General features: G+C 39.2%; 1 protein-coding gene across 3 annotated transcripts in view; it reads right to left on the bottom strand.

Annotated features, from left to right (window-relative positions):
• Positions 1-16,531, bottom strand: part of MRTFA (myocardin related transcription factor A) — a 95,084-nt gene that overhangs the window by 26,598 nt on the left and 51,955 nt on the right. For all 3 annotated transcript variants that reach the window (XM_072923386.1, XM_030262941.4, XM_072923387.1), the window contains one exon: positions 3,813-3,878. In XM_072923386.1, coding sequence (XP_072779487.1) covers positions 3,813-3,878 — 66 coding nt within the window. The remainder of the gene's footprint in view (positions 1-3,812; positions 3,879-16,531) is intronic.

The raw sequence follows: 16,531 nt of genomic DNA, 5'->3' as shown, positions 1-16,531 counted from the left end.
AGCTTTAAATCTTGCAAAAGAGAAAAAGAGCCACATATTTTGCATAACAGAGTATTGCTACATTTGCCAAATGTCTTTCCCCTAAAATTTTTTGCTGTTTTAGCTGAAGATACTTTTCACATAACTTTCTACTCATTTGTGCATTAGCTACTGTTTTAAACACTGTTTTCAAGACTGAAAAATGGGGTGTTTAATATTCCCCCCAAAAACCTTACAATAGCCATAACCTTTAAATTCGACACTAAAAAATGACAGCATCTGCCTGTTCTTCTACAGCACAACAGAGTTCAAAGACTTGAGTACAGACAGCAGATTTTGTATAACTTGTATTTTGTGAGGACAAGAAGATGAAAATCATCTCTCAGCTACAAAAAAATGCAAATAGAAAAAAGGCTTGTCTATTTTCACTGTTAAAAAATAGACCAAAACCTGAATAAATATAAAAATCCAGCTTTCCTTTTTTCAAGATACCATCATTCTAACTCAGATCACAGATATATCAGCTGCAGGTGAAAACTTGCTTCCCACCATTTTTCTAAGGGCAATTGAGACTTTTAATCTTGAACTAATGAATCCTGCTACTAGTAAAAGGTTACAAAAAGTGGTACCAGAAAGCAGGAAGAATTAATGAAGCACAAAACACAATTATTTTGAATCCTCTTTCACTGCCTATAAATGCTTTATTTCTTATTACAATACACTAATCTTTCAGTGGAGCAAAGACCCACTGTAGGTGGCTGGTGGGTTGGGAAGGTTAAATGAGATTAAGTGTACTTGGTAAAAAAATGTTGAAACATTTGCCTTTCCACTCTACCATATAAACAAAATTCCACATGGGACAAAGTAAGCAATTCACAGTTCTGTTATGAACAAGCACAGCAGGAGTAGCATAACTCTCATGAGCTCTTACTTTAAGGTGACACAAGGTGTCAGCTCCCACTCCTCATACTTACAGTGTCCAAAAACCTTGTGTTGATAGAAGCCTGCAATGAAATTTCTCTTTTAGGGCACCAATTTGCAGAATAAATCTTATGTGGGGTTTAGATTCAGTCAGGAGAACCAAAGGTATCAATGGGAATTTGCACAGTACCATAGCTTGGAATGTAAAACACAACCTTTCACTTCTCCCACACTTGCCTCAGGGATTTTTCCATGGCTCTTTGCCTCAAGATATACAGGAACTGATATGTATCACAGGCTAATCCAAAGGAACACGTAAGAAAGCACAGTAAGACCAAAACAGAAACAAAGTCCATGCTGAGGAAGTGACATCCCCACTCTGGACGTGAAAAGGTAACAGACAAGCTGTAGTCTGGTCCCATGGGCTGAATGCATATTAGCTCTAGGCAGAATAATTTCCACTTTACTTTCATTCCAACTTAATCCAGCTCTCAAACTTCATTTTATGGTGCAAAGCAAGGCACAGCAGGCAGGTGCAATCAGGGGCTTTACTTCAAAAACACATTCCTGATACAAACTGTAATGCAGATAGAACTGCAACCATCACAGTTCTCTCAAGAGTGTTAAGACTCTCCAGATGGAAAATAAAAGAAAGAAAAGAAGCCAACCAGCATCTGACATGGAAAGAGCACTCCCGCTCTTTTAGTTCAGCACCAAAGCATCCTCTGGATTCCAACTTTCATACTTTTGTTGAATCATCATGAAGGACCATGTGGGGCTTGGTTCTTGGCTAACAAACTTGAGAGGGACACCAAAGTTCAGCACAGCCATGTCCAGTAGCAGATGACAGCAGAACAAGGTGAAGTACCTCAATGTTTTCACAGACAAGAGGTACAGGCCAGAGAGAAGAAAGGAAGAAAGAATACAGGATACTTGCAATATTCTCAGCAGTGAAAAAAAGTCTATTCTGGAACTCTGGAAAGTAGATGTAGAGTTGTCATGGTGCTGAGATGCTTTCTGAAGGAACACAGTCCCTAGTCGTCCTCTGTACTTCTCAGGCTAAAAATGGGAATTTTTTTTTTTTTTTACATTCACAATTTATCTCACATCTGATCTTCTCTTCAAAAACTGCCCAGACAAATTATATTTTAAACATTTCCCTATGTGTGGTTATTTCTAGCTGGCAGGTATGGGTAAATGATACCATTACTTGGGAGAAACTAATTTCAAATCATGTTTAGAACAGATGTGTTAAAGTGGGTTTTCTCCACTGCAGAAAGGACCTTTTAAAGTGTTGCCAATATTTTCACAAAGTGCTTTTCTTTGGTCCATCACAAAACTCACATGTAAGAGATAAAAATGAAGCTATTAAGGGCACAAATCTGCAAAGACTAGTAATTTAGACTATGCTTTAAATAAATTTAAGACTCACTAATTATTCTGGATGCCTTACTTGAATTACTTGCAATGGCCTCATTTTCAAAAGGCCTGTAAAACAGACCCCTCTCAGGAATCACAAGTTTGGCCAGGCACACTTTGAAGAAAGTCAGTACTGAACACAAGTTAATAAAGTATTTGCATACATATCCACCTAAAGCAGGACACCACAAAGAAGTCAGGAACACGTTCTTCTGAGAAGCATTAGTGAAAAGGCAGTCACTGGGACACTAGTCTTTCATCCAAAAGCAAGTAAGTGTATTCTGTAGATGCTCATATACAAGCTCCTCAGATTAAAAAACAGACAACAAGTATGATATATCCAGACAGGACAATCTTTTCTTTTTGCTTTGGTAAGACAATTTTAAACAGGGGTCCCAGAAACCTCTTAAAGAACATTACTGTCATTCTGCAAGCCACTTCAGCTGACAGAGTGCTGCTGTCAAGTTCTGTTCATTCAGTCAGAGAGCTGACAGTCTAACCTTCAGCCCTCAGCGAAGTCTAATTCACAGCACTGTGTCATATTACAGTGTGCACCCAAGAAACAGAAGAAATGAGAAAATCCTCATTACTATACCATCTTCAAGTAAAGCTTCTGAAACAAGGCAGCAGGAAAGCTTTTGAAAGAAGAAAATATGTATCTGATCCACTGCATTGTGCTACAGCTGTTGCGTGAAACTGAGAGGACCTCAAAAATAACACATTTGCTGTGTGGTCTTGCTTCAAATTGCTACCTATAAGTCATCTAGTTCAGAGGTACCAAAGCATGACAAAACTATTTGTAAGACACCTTTTTTGCATTTTTGGGGGAAGGAGGGGAGCAAAACAGAAAAATACCTTCTCCAATGCTAATCTGACACTGAAAGCTTGGCTTTAGGGTAGATCCTCTCTGTTTACCCAGAAAAGTACACGTTCTCTGCCTGCATAGATTTTACCTTTCCCTGCAAGAAAGGCAATGGCTGATCCCCACAGGGCTCATTCTAGCTGGTTTATAGCTACAAACATAAAAGAGGGTCCCTTGTTGGTTAACATCTTGTACACCATGCCTGGTTTTGGTCAGTTTATGGAATATGTACACACAAAGTTACAAGTGCCTCAGAGGTCTGGGGAGTTGCCACACTCTAAGAACAGAAACTGCAGAGGCAGGAAGCCTGTTACAAGAGTGATTACCGGCATGGGTTAAGTATAAGGCACATCTATCATAGTATGTTCACCAGCAGATTGTGCATTGAGATGAAACACAAGCCTTATTTTGCAGTACAGTTACACTTGCAGCCATTGCCCTCTTCCTCAGTATCGGAGGTGGCACCAACACTTCAGAAGGACCAGGCTGGGTGGGACAGGGTGGGGCTCTCACACACGATGTTTTCCATGCAGAAGCAGAGAACCTGACCTTTCAAATCATATGGGAAACCATTCTCCACCAAAAAAACATGCATAAAACCACCAGGGCAAAGAACTGAAGTGGTACTTACGCGGCATGATCCCTTGGCTCACCAACTCTTCCCGCGTGCGTCGTTGCTGGAGCTTCAACTGCAGCACTGCACGACAGCAGAGAGAAGGGAAAGAAGGAAACCCATCAGTGCAAGAAACAACTGAAGAGACATTTTCAAATGCATCTTGTTTTCTTCTTTGGATGCCAAGGCACTGGTGAGCAACAGAAGGAAAATACCACCCCCTCCCACCCTGCTGCCCTGCCCTGCTGCAATTGCAGAAGTGGCCCCCAGCAGTCAGGTTTCCGTAGGCTGCTGCAGCCAGGGGGAGAGGAAGTTGCGCAGGGTCTTGGCAGGGTGATAAAAATCCACAAAGCCAGGCCTGTTTCTCAGTTCTTTCTAGAGCACCAACTGCCTTCTAAACCATTAATATTAAAAAACAAACAAAGAGAAACACCAGCTGACAGTCCTCCAATAAACACAGAGTGACACCCCAGCTGCTAATGACTCCTGAAAACTCTAATTACTATGTGCAGATTAAACGATATGTCAAAATTGTTGGTCGTTACTCTAAATTACAAGGCTGATTTCCTTCCTCAGCTCAGAAATTCACCTTCAGAAATGTCTTGTGAAATACCATGGATACATCTAGAAGTGTCCTTCTACAAAAGGAATCCCCTTATCACTAGAATTTTTCCTATTTATTTTAGCACAACAGAACATATTCATGACCTGTGTGAAATGCAATTGGCTGGGGTTTCTTTTAGTGCAAATCCCTGGAATAGTAATAAATTCAACATTTAGATTATAACAGCAGCTTCCCTTTAAACTATACAATCAAAGCAGCATTCTAGATTGCTCTTACAGTCAGACACCTTCCATATGAAAGCAACCTTTCAAAATTGAAGAAAAAATTCATATGAATGTGTAGTCACACATGTCTCAAAATAGGACAACCTGAGTATCACTGAATCCCATTTGCAATCAAGCCCAAACTCCTAAGCAGGCTCAACATAAAATATTATAAAATGAATGGCAATGCATCTCATCTCCCCTGTTTTAATTTGAATTTCTCTTATGCTTTTTTTACAGTCCACATAATGAAAGTCCACACAAATGTAGTGGAACCACTACAGAGCAAAACTGCTCTACAATCTAACTACACGATCTCATTATAACCCTTATGTCTCCTTTCTTAAGTACTTTGTTTGTCCAATACATTAATTTCATACATTACATCCAAATTCATATTGTAGACTCCCTAAAGTAGAGATGAAAAAATTTAAGAAAATGGTATTTTTTCTACTTACAGACATCATCACATTTTACCTCTTTCTTTCAACCTCCTATCTGCAGTTTGCATTTGATTAAGATACATCATTCAATATGGGTTCTGGCCTTCATATGTATAAAAACAGAGATCCATCCCTTCCTTTCTATGGTTGATTCCGTAGCACCTAATCATCCTCACTTAAATCACATTTAATTTTCTTCTTGGATTTTTCTGGCTTCCATATCCATTGACTCTTGATGTACCTTTCTCTGAAACTGTTCATGACAGTGAGACAAGTACCTCCTACCAGTGGAAATAGCTCTGTGCACACAGTGTGCAAACAAGTTACCTCTCTTCTGTTTCTCAAGACAAACTATGATTTCTTAATATATGCATTCTGAGCAGGAAACTACTTTCTTTTAGTACATGGAAGTGAGAGAGGGGAGGAGGATGTACAGAGCACCATGGCAATGCTGTGTGGGATCAGCCAAGAGCCAGAAGGAGGAGGAGGGAACAGAGAGGGGAAGGAACAGGCCCTTCATTTGGCTGTGAAACTGCAAACAGAAGTGGTAGCTCCAGACTCTTCCTCCCACCCAGCATGAGATCGCACTCCGACTCCTGTGCTAGTGTGAGGGCTAGCACAGCTCACAGCCCGCCTGCTCACAGAGCTTCTCATTTGCTGGATTCCATTTGAGGTTATCAAAACCCAAATCTTGATCTAACACCTTGCTGAGAGGGACAGTGTCAAATCTCTCACTCTCCCCATCACCTCCCATTCCCCCTGACCAGTGGCTGAACTCACTGACAGAAACCACAGCCCAGTCAAAACAGGCACCAGTTTTTGCACTAGTGAGTTGAAGAGGATAACCACATAGCCAGGAGCTGTAGTGGAACAACCAGGACCACTGGTATTTACCAGCACTGAAGGTGGGAGTTGGACTTCATCCTTCCAACAGCACACTGCCACTAAGTGATTTATTTCTGCTTCGTTAGGAGCAGCCCATTAAATCTCTCACTGCGTGGCACTACTTACCCTACTGAGCCCATATATCCATACCCTAAATTAGCACATCTTACTAACTGTATACAGGCAAGGCCCAAAGCTATAGCATCGGGTCCATCTCCCTAGCAGATAATCTCATTATTACTCATGCATCTAGTACCGTATGTTAGCTCTTTCTGCCACTTCCTTGCTACAAGCATCTACCTTCCCTCACATTTCTAACCACACCTACTGGTTCCCTTTCACCTCTCAGCCAGGGATTTCCAGCTAAAAGCTCCCCCACATAGGTGTACCTGCCATTTTTTGCTCCTAGGTGCACACCTGTATCGTCACCTGTATTAATGTGCATTTTGCTCAACTGTCTGTTTGCCTAAATGATCTATACTATTTTTTTTAATGTCACAATTTATTCCTCCACTAGTATTTGTTCTGTCCACACTCTTACAGCCTCTTGCATGTGTTTCCAGACTGCACCAGGTTGAACTCAACCAGAAATACTTTTCTGCTTTCTATGATTACAACCAGTTCTTAATCCAATTAAGCAGTACTTCATTAAATTCAAATATACTTTGTAAAACCAAAATACACTATGCTACTAAGTTACAGATGTTATAAAAGTCTGTTGCACCTAGACAAAACCCCTAGCAACCAAATTTCACTTATCCAAATGACAGATTCACATTTGAGCAGACCTGTTCTCACAAACTGAAAAGCTGATCAGCGTGATTATACTGCTATTCTTATAACACCTAAATTCTTGATCAAATTTTCCATCTTTTTTTTTCCTGGAACTGACAGCAGATGAGCCACTCTTTACTCACTCACCCTTTGTCAGCAGTGATGCAAAATGTTATTGGTCTTTTGTTCTAGTGAAGTCTCCATGCTGTTCCCAGATTTATTAAAAATTACTCTCAGTCAGACTGCTAAAAACTTCATCAAATGACTTAAAATTCCCCTCCTGATTGCAGCCTCCCTTACAAATTTTCTAAAGATATCTTATTTCTTTATTAGTTACCATCTACTACCCATTTTCTCCACCCATTATATGCTCCTTCTAGTTTTAAACCCTATGTCCCTTCTCAGCAAGAAATTAGCAACTGTCAAGTGAATTAAATTGAAGAACAGGGGAAAAAAGTAATTTTCAAGACCTTTTTTATAAGCACTAAGTAGTTCCTGGGATTTATGAATATCTATACATACTTATTAAGCACAAGTTATAATCAGCCATAAAGTACTTTTTTTTTCCCCAACACAGCTTATTTTTGTGGCAGGGAGGAGGACAAAAAGGATTATTTCAGTTCACTCCTAAATACATTTTGGCTTAACTAAGTACTTGGAGTTCCCAATGCCATTTCATATATTTAGGAGATCACCTGTTTACATGTTCAAGTGTGTGAATCCTATATATAGATTAACAGATGTCCCAAGCACCAGTCCAAGGCTGTTGTACATGGAGCTCAGCCAAAGGTCTAGAATGACCAGAGAAATTCAAAGCTACTCTAGGACAGAATGAAGTGCAAGTCTTTCAGTCACTAATGGACAATGTTCTCTTTCCTTTATCCCTGGACTTAACCTGCAAATTAGTTTTCAAATTAAGAATAAATCAGGTCATACAAAGAACAGTGTATCACTGCTGGCTAGAAAATAAGTTCCAAACTGATGCCTTTCTACTATATGCAGTATTTTGTGGAATTTGTTTGCTTGTCAGATTTTCCCACTCAAAGGTGGGCATACCTTATTTATTTCACAAGTATGAAACATTCTAAATTAAATTTTGAACAATGTTTTCATATTACTAATGGAGCATTTCAAGAATTAGTAAAACATTCCAGAGAAATGTGGGAGCTAGGGTAGAGGACCACTGCCAGTAGTTTAGGAGGGGTGGAGGAGAACTGTGGTGCTGGGAGATGTATTAAATGACAAATAATATTGTGATACAGCTACTACCAACAGAGTTACCCTATTAGTAAAATACAGCATGTCATGATTATTTTGTGTTCATCTTAGCATAAAACTCTCTCAACAAGGAACCCACAGGCATATTCCAGGACCAGCTACTCACAGCTGATGGCAGCTGAGATTTAACAGTATATAATTAATATAAAGATAGGGGCACTTTCAGGACAGCTCCAACCCTGGTGGTAGTTCAGGGGTGCATTAGTAGTAAGCAGAAGCAAGAACAAATATCTATGATGAGCTAAGTTGTTTTTTGCAGCTCATTACCTATATCTGCAGCAGCATGCCTGCCCTTCTGTTTCTACACCACACTGCATTTAGTAGTGTGACTAGAACTACTGCAGAAACTAGACTGCAGATTTTGCATCTCAGCATTTCAACAGAGAAAAATATAATTAAAATCTTTTTTCAAAGACTGTCTCACATACCAGGACACGTTTGTGACAAGAAATTAATAAAACACTCTGCATTTCCTGTTTTTTAAAAACTGTAAGAAGTGCACAGCTGCGAACTGTAGCTTGTGGTGAGACCTTGTGCATGTTATATTGAATACAGACTTACTACCAAAGGGAGTCTGTGCTCACATTTCTGCAAAACCTTTCCTGCTAGGAATCCCAAGCGATATTTAAGGTCACCCAACCAAGGTAATGATTAAGCACAGCCATATGGTGGATTACAACTGGGACAGCATGAGCAGCAGTGCAGATCAGGAAGGAAGGAATGCTGCTAGAGCCAAAAGAAACCCTATAGAGTGACTGAGGGAGGCAGAACTCCCTGGAATTCAAGCTGGGATACCCATGCAAAATGTGAGAGTCCAAGACACAAACTGTGTATTAACAAGAAAGGCTGTGTGCTCACAAATATGATTTATCAATTTTGTAAATTCAGTGAAAGCAGTCTGCCTGATAGAAGAATTCTTCCTTGCAACCCAATAAATTAACCATGTGATTAGGAAGCAAAACTGCTGAAGAACAAGTGAAATTAGCCTAACTTCATTATCTAAGTTGAGGAAAGTGCAAGCGTAAGTAAAGACAGTAAAAAGCAATTTAATGCTGAATAATTTGTACATTGTTCAGCACCTCTGGAGAGCCCATTTTGAAAGCACTGAGTGGCTACAGCATCCTCTCACCTCATAAGGAAGCACTAATACAGCATGAGCTGCAATAGGAACTTTGCAGTTAGTTCAACACTTCTACCTTTCTGCAGTGTCAGAAGAATTTCAGGAGAGTTTTCACTGGCCCAGCACTGAGCAGGTCTGACCAGGTTTACTTTGTGAGGGTCAGAGACTATGGACTAAGATGTGCCTCTAGGCCACCATCTGCAGCCCAGGCATACTTCCCAATTTTTCAGTCCAGTTTGTGTAACACCATATACAAGCAACTTAATTATATGCAACAATAAAAAACAACTCTGATGACACAGAGTATTTGCTGAACAAAATTGGCACAGTTGTTTGTGCAGAACTGGGGCCTCTACCTCAAATCACAGTGCCATGTAACCACTGCTCTGAAGGATTAAGCCACCTTTCCACGTACCACTCAGCCAGCAGCCCTTCTAATTGGAGTACGAAGAGAATTTTTTTCCTACTTTCTGATTAAATAGTCACATTTGACCAGAAGCAAATGCCAAGTTCAGCCTTTGAATATACAGCACATCAGCTGTTGTTTTCTGTGGAAGCTATATCCTACTGAATTCAGTCCCTTGGAGACGTGGTAAGAAAACCTTTCCCTCACACCAAAAAATGGTCTCTGAGCATTTTTCAGCTCTGCCAGTTTACAAAACAAATGTTGACCTGCATTAGATTTTTTTCATGCTTCAACAGGAAGCCAGATTAGATTCACCAGCAAGGGCAGCATCTGTAAAGCTCCAGTTGCAACACCTTTCTGTGCAGAAGCAGCCAAGGGCTGTTCATGTACCAAATTATGTGAAGGTACATAAGAGGTGTAAGAAAAAATAACTGTAATAGTTTGTGATCAGTGAGTGAGAATACAATGGTCAAAATTAATTTTCAATCTTAAATTGCAGAGGTGGATTACTTCATCTGTTTTAGAGCTGCATTTTTCTGGTGCTGTTGACAACATACCCCACACCACACAGAATGTGCTAGAATGAAGGTTACCAACAAAGAAAAGCAAACTTTTTAGGCCTTTTTTTAAAGGTAATTTTCTGAGCCTAACAGCATTTTAATCCATTAAATCCATTTTATTCCCCACTGCTGATGGGGAATACTTGCTGGCTTTGCATTTAAACAGACTGTGCAGTTAACAGAGAAGCATTTAAGTGAAGCAGACTGTAAATGACACCCAAACTGCAGGGATTATATGACAGTTTGCTACCCTGGGAAGGGGATGCCAAAAATTCATGTCCCTCTGTAGGGTGAAGGAGAAGCAGCAGACACACTGTTGATCCTCACAATTTGCAAGCATCCACTGTTGTTGGGAGCAGCAGCCATACAGTTCTGTTCATCTCAATGCATTTTAAAGAATAGCTTGAAGCAAGTCTGCACAAAGGGGGAGTTAAGCAGAAGTTTATTTCTTTACTCTTTGAGACTATCTCACATTCCACTATGTCTTTTCTCTACTGAAGCAGTAAGGACTGCTATTAAAATGCAGGCAGCTTCCTCTGCTCTTCCTTAGCAACCATGCTAGGGAGAAAATGGAGTTTGGAAGAGTAAAGAACAGAAAGAAAATTTGGTTTGGTCTCTTCAACTGTTACAACAACCTTTCACTGTAGAGGCAAAAGCCACTTATTTACATTTTTACATGCATGCTGTGGTCTTCCCTCTGTGAGAAGTAGGACTGGAACCTCTCTCCCTACACCTGAAGAGGAGTAATAAAATTGGTTTTTTGGTGGGTTTTTTTTTGTTTTTTTTTTTTTTTTTTTGTTTTTTTTTTTTTTTTTTTTTTGCAGAAATGCAGACATCAGCACATCTTGCTGCAACATGATGAGATGGGAAGATGTCTTGGACCAATTTGGGGAACACTGAATTACAGGCAGTTCTTGTATAGAAGAATTGAACCTTTTTTCACGACCACCTCTTATTTCTTATCCTCTTAGGAAGCTTATGAAAGCATTAAACATTTATACAGATAAGAACAGGAGTATGATTCTGCCTGAGGTAGACTGAAACCCTCTATCAAGTGATTCTTAAAAAACAGAACAGTTTCTTCACCTCCAAAGCAAAAGCTTCTAAAATACTGGATGTGCTAGCAATAATCCGAGGATGCAATGGGAGTCATATCACACCAGAGCACTTCTAAAATGCCCAGCAGGTTTAATAAGCAGCTAAAAAGTACAGGAAAAAAAAAAGTGACTGGTCAATTAAGAACATAAAAAGAGAAGGAAAAGAGAAAGTGGGCTGTCACTCTAAGAACAAGAAAGGCTTGTTTCTTAAAATCACATTCTTCAAAGCTTCTACAGCTCAAAATATTCTTGGGTCATATAAAATCATTGACATTGCAGGCAGCTTACACATGCCTGTTGATGGTCTACATAGCCAAAACCAGAAGACTGGTTTTGGCTAAGAACAAAAAAAAACAAAACCCAAAAACAGCTTCAGGGCAATGTTTCTTATTGGTTGGAGGATGCCACAGGAAGAGAAATATGAAATAGGAAAAATTTTAAAATATGTTTTCAAAGGATGATGGAATACTGTATTATCTTTTAATGAGTCAATGTTATAGGGCATTAAGTAGTTCTCTTAGTGGAGACAAATACAGATTCTTTGATACAGTTAATTTAGCAGAATCAAAAATCCCAACCTACAGAAAAAGTGGTCCCCAAATAATGTGAAATCAGAAGCACACAGTCAAAATAAAAGGATCTATTTCCATTCTCATATTACCACAAGGTAGCTGGCTCACAAAGAGCATAGAACAACAAGCTATCTCAGTAGGCCATTTTTGAGGCTTACTATCAAATTTGGTAAATGCAAACATCACATTAATGTTAATTTAAAACTGTACTTAGAAGATAAAACCAGCATTTACAGTAATTTTAGTTTTGTTACGACACAACACTATAAAAAAAACCAAAATCACTAGCACCATCCAACTACCAAGACATAATATGATCTAAGATCCAGACAGGACAGAAGAGTTACTCCTGCTCATAGTTCTCCAAGGCTCAAGTCAGCACTGGCTTTGGTGGTAACACATGGAGATCCTAGAGGAAGAACCAGTTTTAGAAGTTTACTTGGTTACTTATGAGATTCGGTCTCAATATTGCAGACAATTGAATGTGCTTATTTCACAGGAGCTACTAATGTATATTACTCCAAATAAATGCAAACTTGATTATTACCATGAAAGTTATGCTGAATTTTCCAGGGTTCTTTTCATGTTTACTTAAAATTAAGACGAGCAATTGTGCATTGTATAGTATTTACCTTTACCTTCTTCCTTCATGACTTAACTTCTGCCTTAAATTTCCATTAAACATTTAAGATTTATGGGGAGTTACTGCCATTTTATTCACTGCTACTTTTTAATGCAATGCCAGTTTTGTCTTCTTTGATACTAAAATTTTAAAACCAGATGTTTGTTACTATTAGTACCCAAGTGTTTCTACTGAACACATAGAAGCCCACTCTTAACCAAAACATCTTGGTACACCTATAATTCATCTCAGCACTTGCTGAAACGGTTAAAATACAACTTTAAGAAATTCACCTGAAATACATGTAATGTGGTATGTTTAGTAACACATGCAACATGTAAAAATGCACAAAAGCTTGTCAACAGGAAAAGTTGGTTTGCCTTCTGTGCAGGGTACTGATCACTTTGTCTCAAAAATCATTTTGTCTCAGTAGTACTGGCTAGGTGAAAACTAAGCATGTGAGTAACTAGGCACATATCCATATCCATGGAATCTGGCTACCATGCATGATCCAACAAGATGACCTGTAACAAAATACCTAGGTGGAAAGGTCTACCTAAAATTGACCCTGGTATCATAATACAGTAAATATTAACTGTAATCAGTATTTGTTGATGCCATCTATATATCCATTGTTACTATTTATAGCTGGAAGAGAAGTCTTGAGGAGGGAAAAACAGAATTTCCCACTTCCCTGTGTAAACTTGAGTCACAGTCTATAGTGATTTGTATTTTTCCATGAAATAATGAACAAGGAGGAACTAACATTGCCCTTAACCAGCTTGCAAAGATGATCCTAGAAGAAATTCTTCCAGATAATTTAATATGACATGGCAGATGGGGTCGAATGAAGAAATAAAGAAAGAATGGGTAGATATATCCTGACAATTAGATCTACAGCTGTCTACTAAGGTGACAGTACAAAAGGCAAGCTACACAAGGGAAACACAAGTTCAAGCCCTTTTCATTTTTTTTCTTGGAAAGATAGGGGTATCTCTGCCTAAAAGAAGAAAGAGCTCCAACCATTTCATTTTCTATAAAGATGATACACGGGAGTTGTTTATATTTTTTTTTCCAAAAACTATACAGAATTTGAAAAACAAATGTTTTGAGGTATGTCAGAATACAATTTTTCATTGTATTTAAAACTCTGAGTTCAAGGGATGTGTTTTTGTGGGTTTGTTACAAGCACAAAGAAAATCAAGCACCGAGACAGTGCCCAGACAGATTCATAAAACACATGATTGATTAGATATGTTTATAACACTAAAATTGAGCAAATCTTTCCATGCCCCTTGCAGCAAAAGACATATGGTCAAATACTTTTCCTTCATAATTCACCTCCCATACTTCAATTTCTATTACAGCAGAGTGCTCCAGTGTACAAACAGCCTCATAGATCAAGGCCATAAACTTCCTTAGACATTTCTGAAAGACTGGGTTTGGGCCAGTGATTCAGCCTTCCTTCTGCCACAGGGCACCCACTACAGATAAAGGTTCAAAGTTCCCCTCACAGGAATCATCTAATGGTCAGGACACCACAGAATTTCTGTGGCAAAATTTCAGCTGGGACACCTCGACATATGAGCTGTGTTTTGGGGTTTTCCACTAAAACATGGAATAATTCTATATTTCCAAGACCACTTTGGATTTTTAACCACCTAAAGATCTTTGATTTACTGAAACCAAATGTAAATGAGAGCAAATGTGTTTTACCACAAGTAGTAGAAAAAATTATTTTAAAGTTTGCAAATTTAAATACAAAACCAGGAGTTCCTTAAAAGTAGTAAGTACCTAGTTATACAGGGAACTCAGAAAGCTGTGCCTTTTAATTTTAAATCAGCTAGCTGGAGCATCTCCCAGCTTCAGCTGGTTCACTGTGCTGACAGTTATTTCGTGGGACATGAAATAAAAGTGTTTGTGTCCAACATGCATATTACATGCAAAAGGAAGACTCAGAGCATTTCCTATCTAGTTAGCATTCCTTTTACTAGCTTCTATCCAAGCCCCAGCATTCTCTCTTAGCCAGAATTTCAGGTGGATACTACAAGGAATTACTATATTTCTTTAACTCATGGTAGTTAAAAACATCTTTGCTGTTTTCTCAAAGACTGCAAAGAACACTGGCCACAGTCATGGCATCTGAGGCTCAAATAAAGATCCTGGTCTCTGTACTCCAACAATCTGACACCTTCTTTATTGTTAAAGTACAAATTCTATTACAATTCTGTTGCTGTTCATAAAAAAAGTTGCAAGATTCAGCTGTGCCCATCATATCATTCTACATTAGGAATCAGTTCCTCCACAGGAGCCCAGTGTGGAAGCTGATCCCCAGAATTTGCATTACACATAAAAAGCACATCAAAGTTCCTCAGCATCTTTCCACTGATGATACATCTATCCACAGTTTTTTACCTCTTTTCTCAATGGATATTTACTTTCTTTTAAAAAAACTATGGACTACACATCTTCAGGACTGACTGTGGTTTTTGCCATGAGAGAAGATCCACAGCACTGAACAATTTGAGCTACGAGGCTTAATATGCTATCATAGCTATAAATATTTAAATAATATAATTCTGTGTAACAAATCAATCAGCAAACCAAAAAAATCCAGCAGTCCAGAATGGCCTGTATGACCACTGGCTTCAGACTGGCGGACAAATTCTGGAGATGTTTAAAATGTTACTGCTGGCTCAGTCCTCTGCTGAAGGGCACAGAGGGGACTGCCAGCAGCAGCAGATTACACACACTTCAAGATTCTCTCCAACTGGTAATGGTAATGGAGGTGGGCTTTCACTCACATCCTGAACAAAAGCAAGGGAAGGCCAGCCACATTTTCCTTCTGTCAATCCCTCCAGCACTGAGGCAGGGAGGTGGCTGCGGGGCGGACAGCATTTGCAGCTGTAGTTGAGATTCACTGTCACATGTCAGTCCTGAAGATACAATCCTTGCTCTACACTGCCTGCAGTCAATGTGACAGATATTATTAGCAGCAGTAAAAGAATCTCTCAGAGAGACATAAAGGTATGGTTAGTTTAGCATCTACTTCTAAAATGTTGCCTTCTTTTTCTGAAAAGGGAGAATTTGCCATCAGAGTGTGAAAAAGGGTTGCAAGCAGCCTTAGAAGTACCTTCACACCTAAGTGTAACACAGAAAGATGCATGAACACTTAGGAAGGTGAAAGTGACTAAAAAGAACATCCACCAAAATAAGAAACAGAACACACAACAATTTGCAGGGCCAGGTTACATGTTGCTTTCAATACAGATCAAATTATGCAACAGGAGCTTCTGGCTTCCAGCAGTGCTGTGAGATTTGCAGAGGTGAGTAACCAAAGATCATACCTACTGCCACATTCCATTCCTACAGAAACATGGCTATAGTCTCCATGCACTTATTGCTGGAGAGACCTGGAGCAGCAGGAAGATATAGAAACTCCACACAGAGAAAGTCAAAATTGGATCTCTTCCTTCTGTTACCCAGAGAGCATCACTCAGCTCTGCCCCCAAGCAACCCAGCTGGGCAGCACAATGTTTGTGCCTGACAAGTGTTTCAGTGAGGAAGGTTACCAAAAAGATGTTAAATGTGTCAGCTGGTAGAGCGTGACAGGCCTTTGAGCCACCTTTGGGGACAGAGACCACAGAACAAGGTCTTTATAAGCACGAGTGCAACAGATGATTCCTGTCCCTGTGATGGAGAAAAGTCCATCACAGGCACTTCCACTGAAAACTCTCAAAAAGCTGTATTTTTACAAAAGGTTTTCTCTACAGCTGTTTAGTTTTGAAAGCCAGTTTTAAAATAAGATTGTCAAGAAAACCTGGATTTCACCAGTTTTCACACACAATTTTGCAAAGAATTTATGTCCCAAAGCAATATATCCTCTTCCTTATCACCAACTTCTTTCACATTTCTTTTTAGCTGCATCAGGCCAATATAACTTTAGATGGCAAAACTGCAGGCTGGAAAGTTCAAACCTTTGTTCACTTGAAAGAATGTTGATTATACTATTTGCACAATAAACTCTGACAGAAGATCACGTGCACATTTCTTCTACCCATCTCATCTCTCCTGAATACACTGATGAGTAAAAAAATTTTGTAGTTTTTCTTAACAACCACTGTAACATATTTCAGCTACTGCAGGTTTGCT

The sequence above is a fragment of the Taeniopygia guttata genome, chromosome 1A, assembly GCF_048771995.1.
Source record: "Taeniopygia guttata chromosome 1A, bTaeGut7.mat, whole genome shotgun sequence".
Lineage (NCBI taxonomy): Eukaryota > Metazoa > Chordata > Aves > Passeriformes > Estrildidae > Taeniopygia > Taeniopygia guttata.
This window is presented reverse-complemented; position numbering and strand designations above follow the sequence as displayed.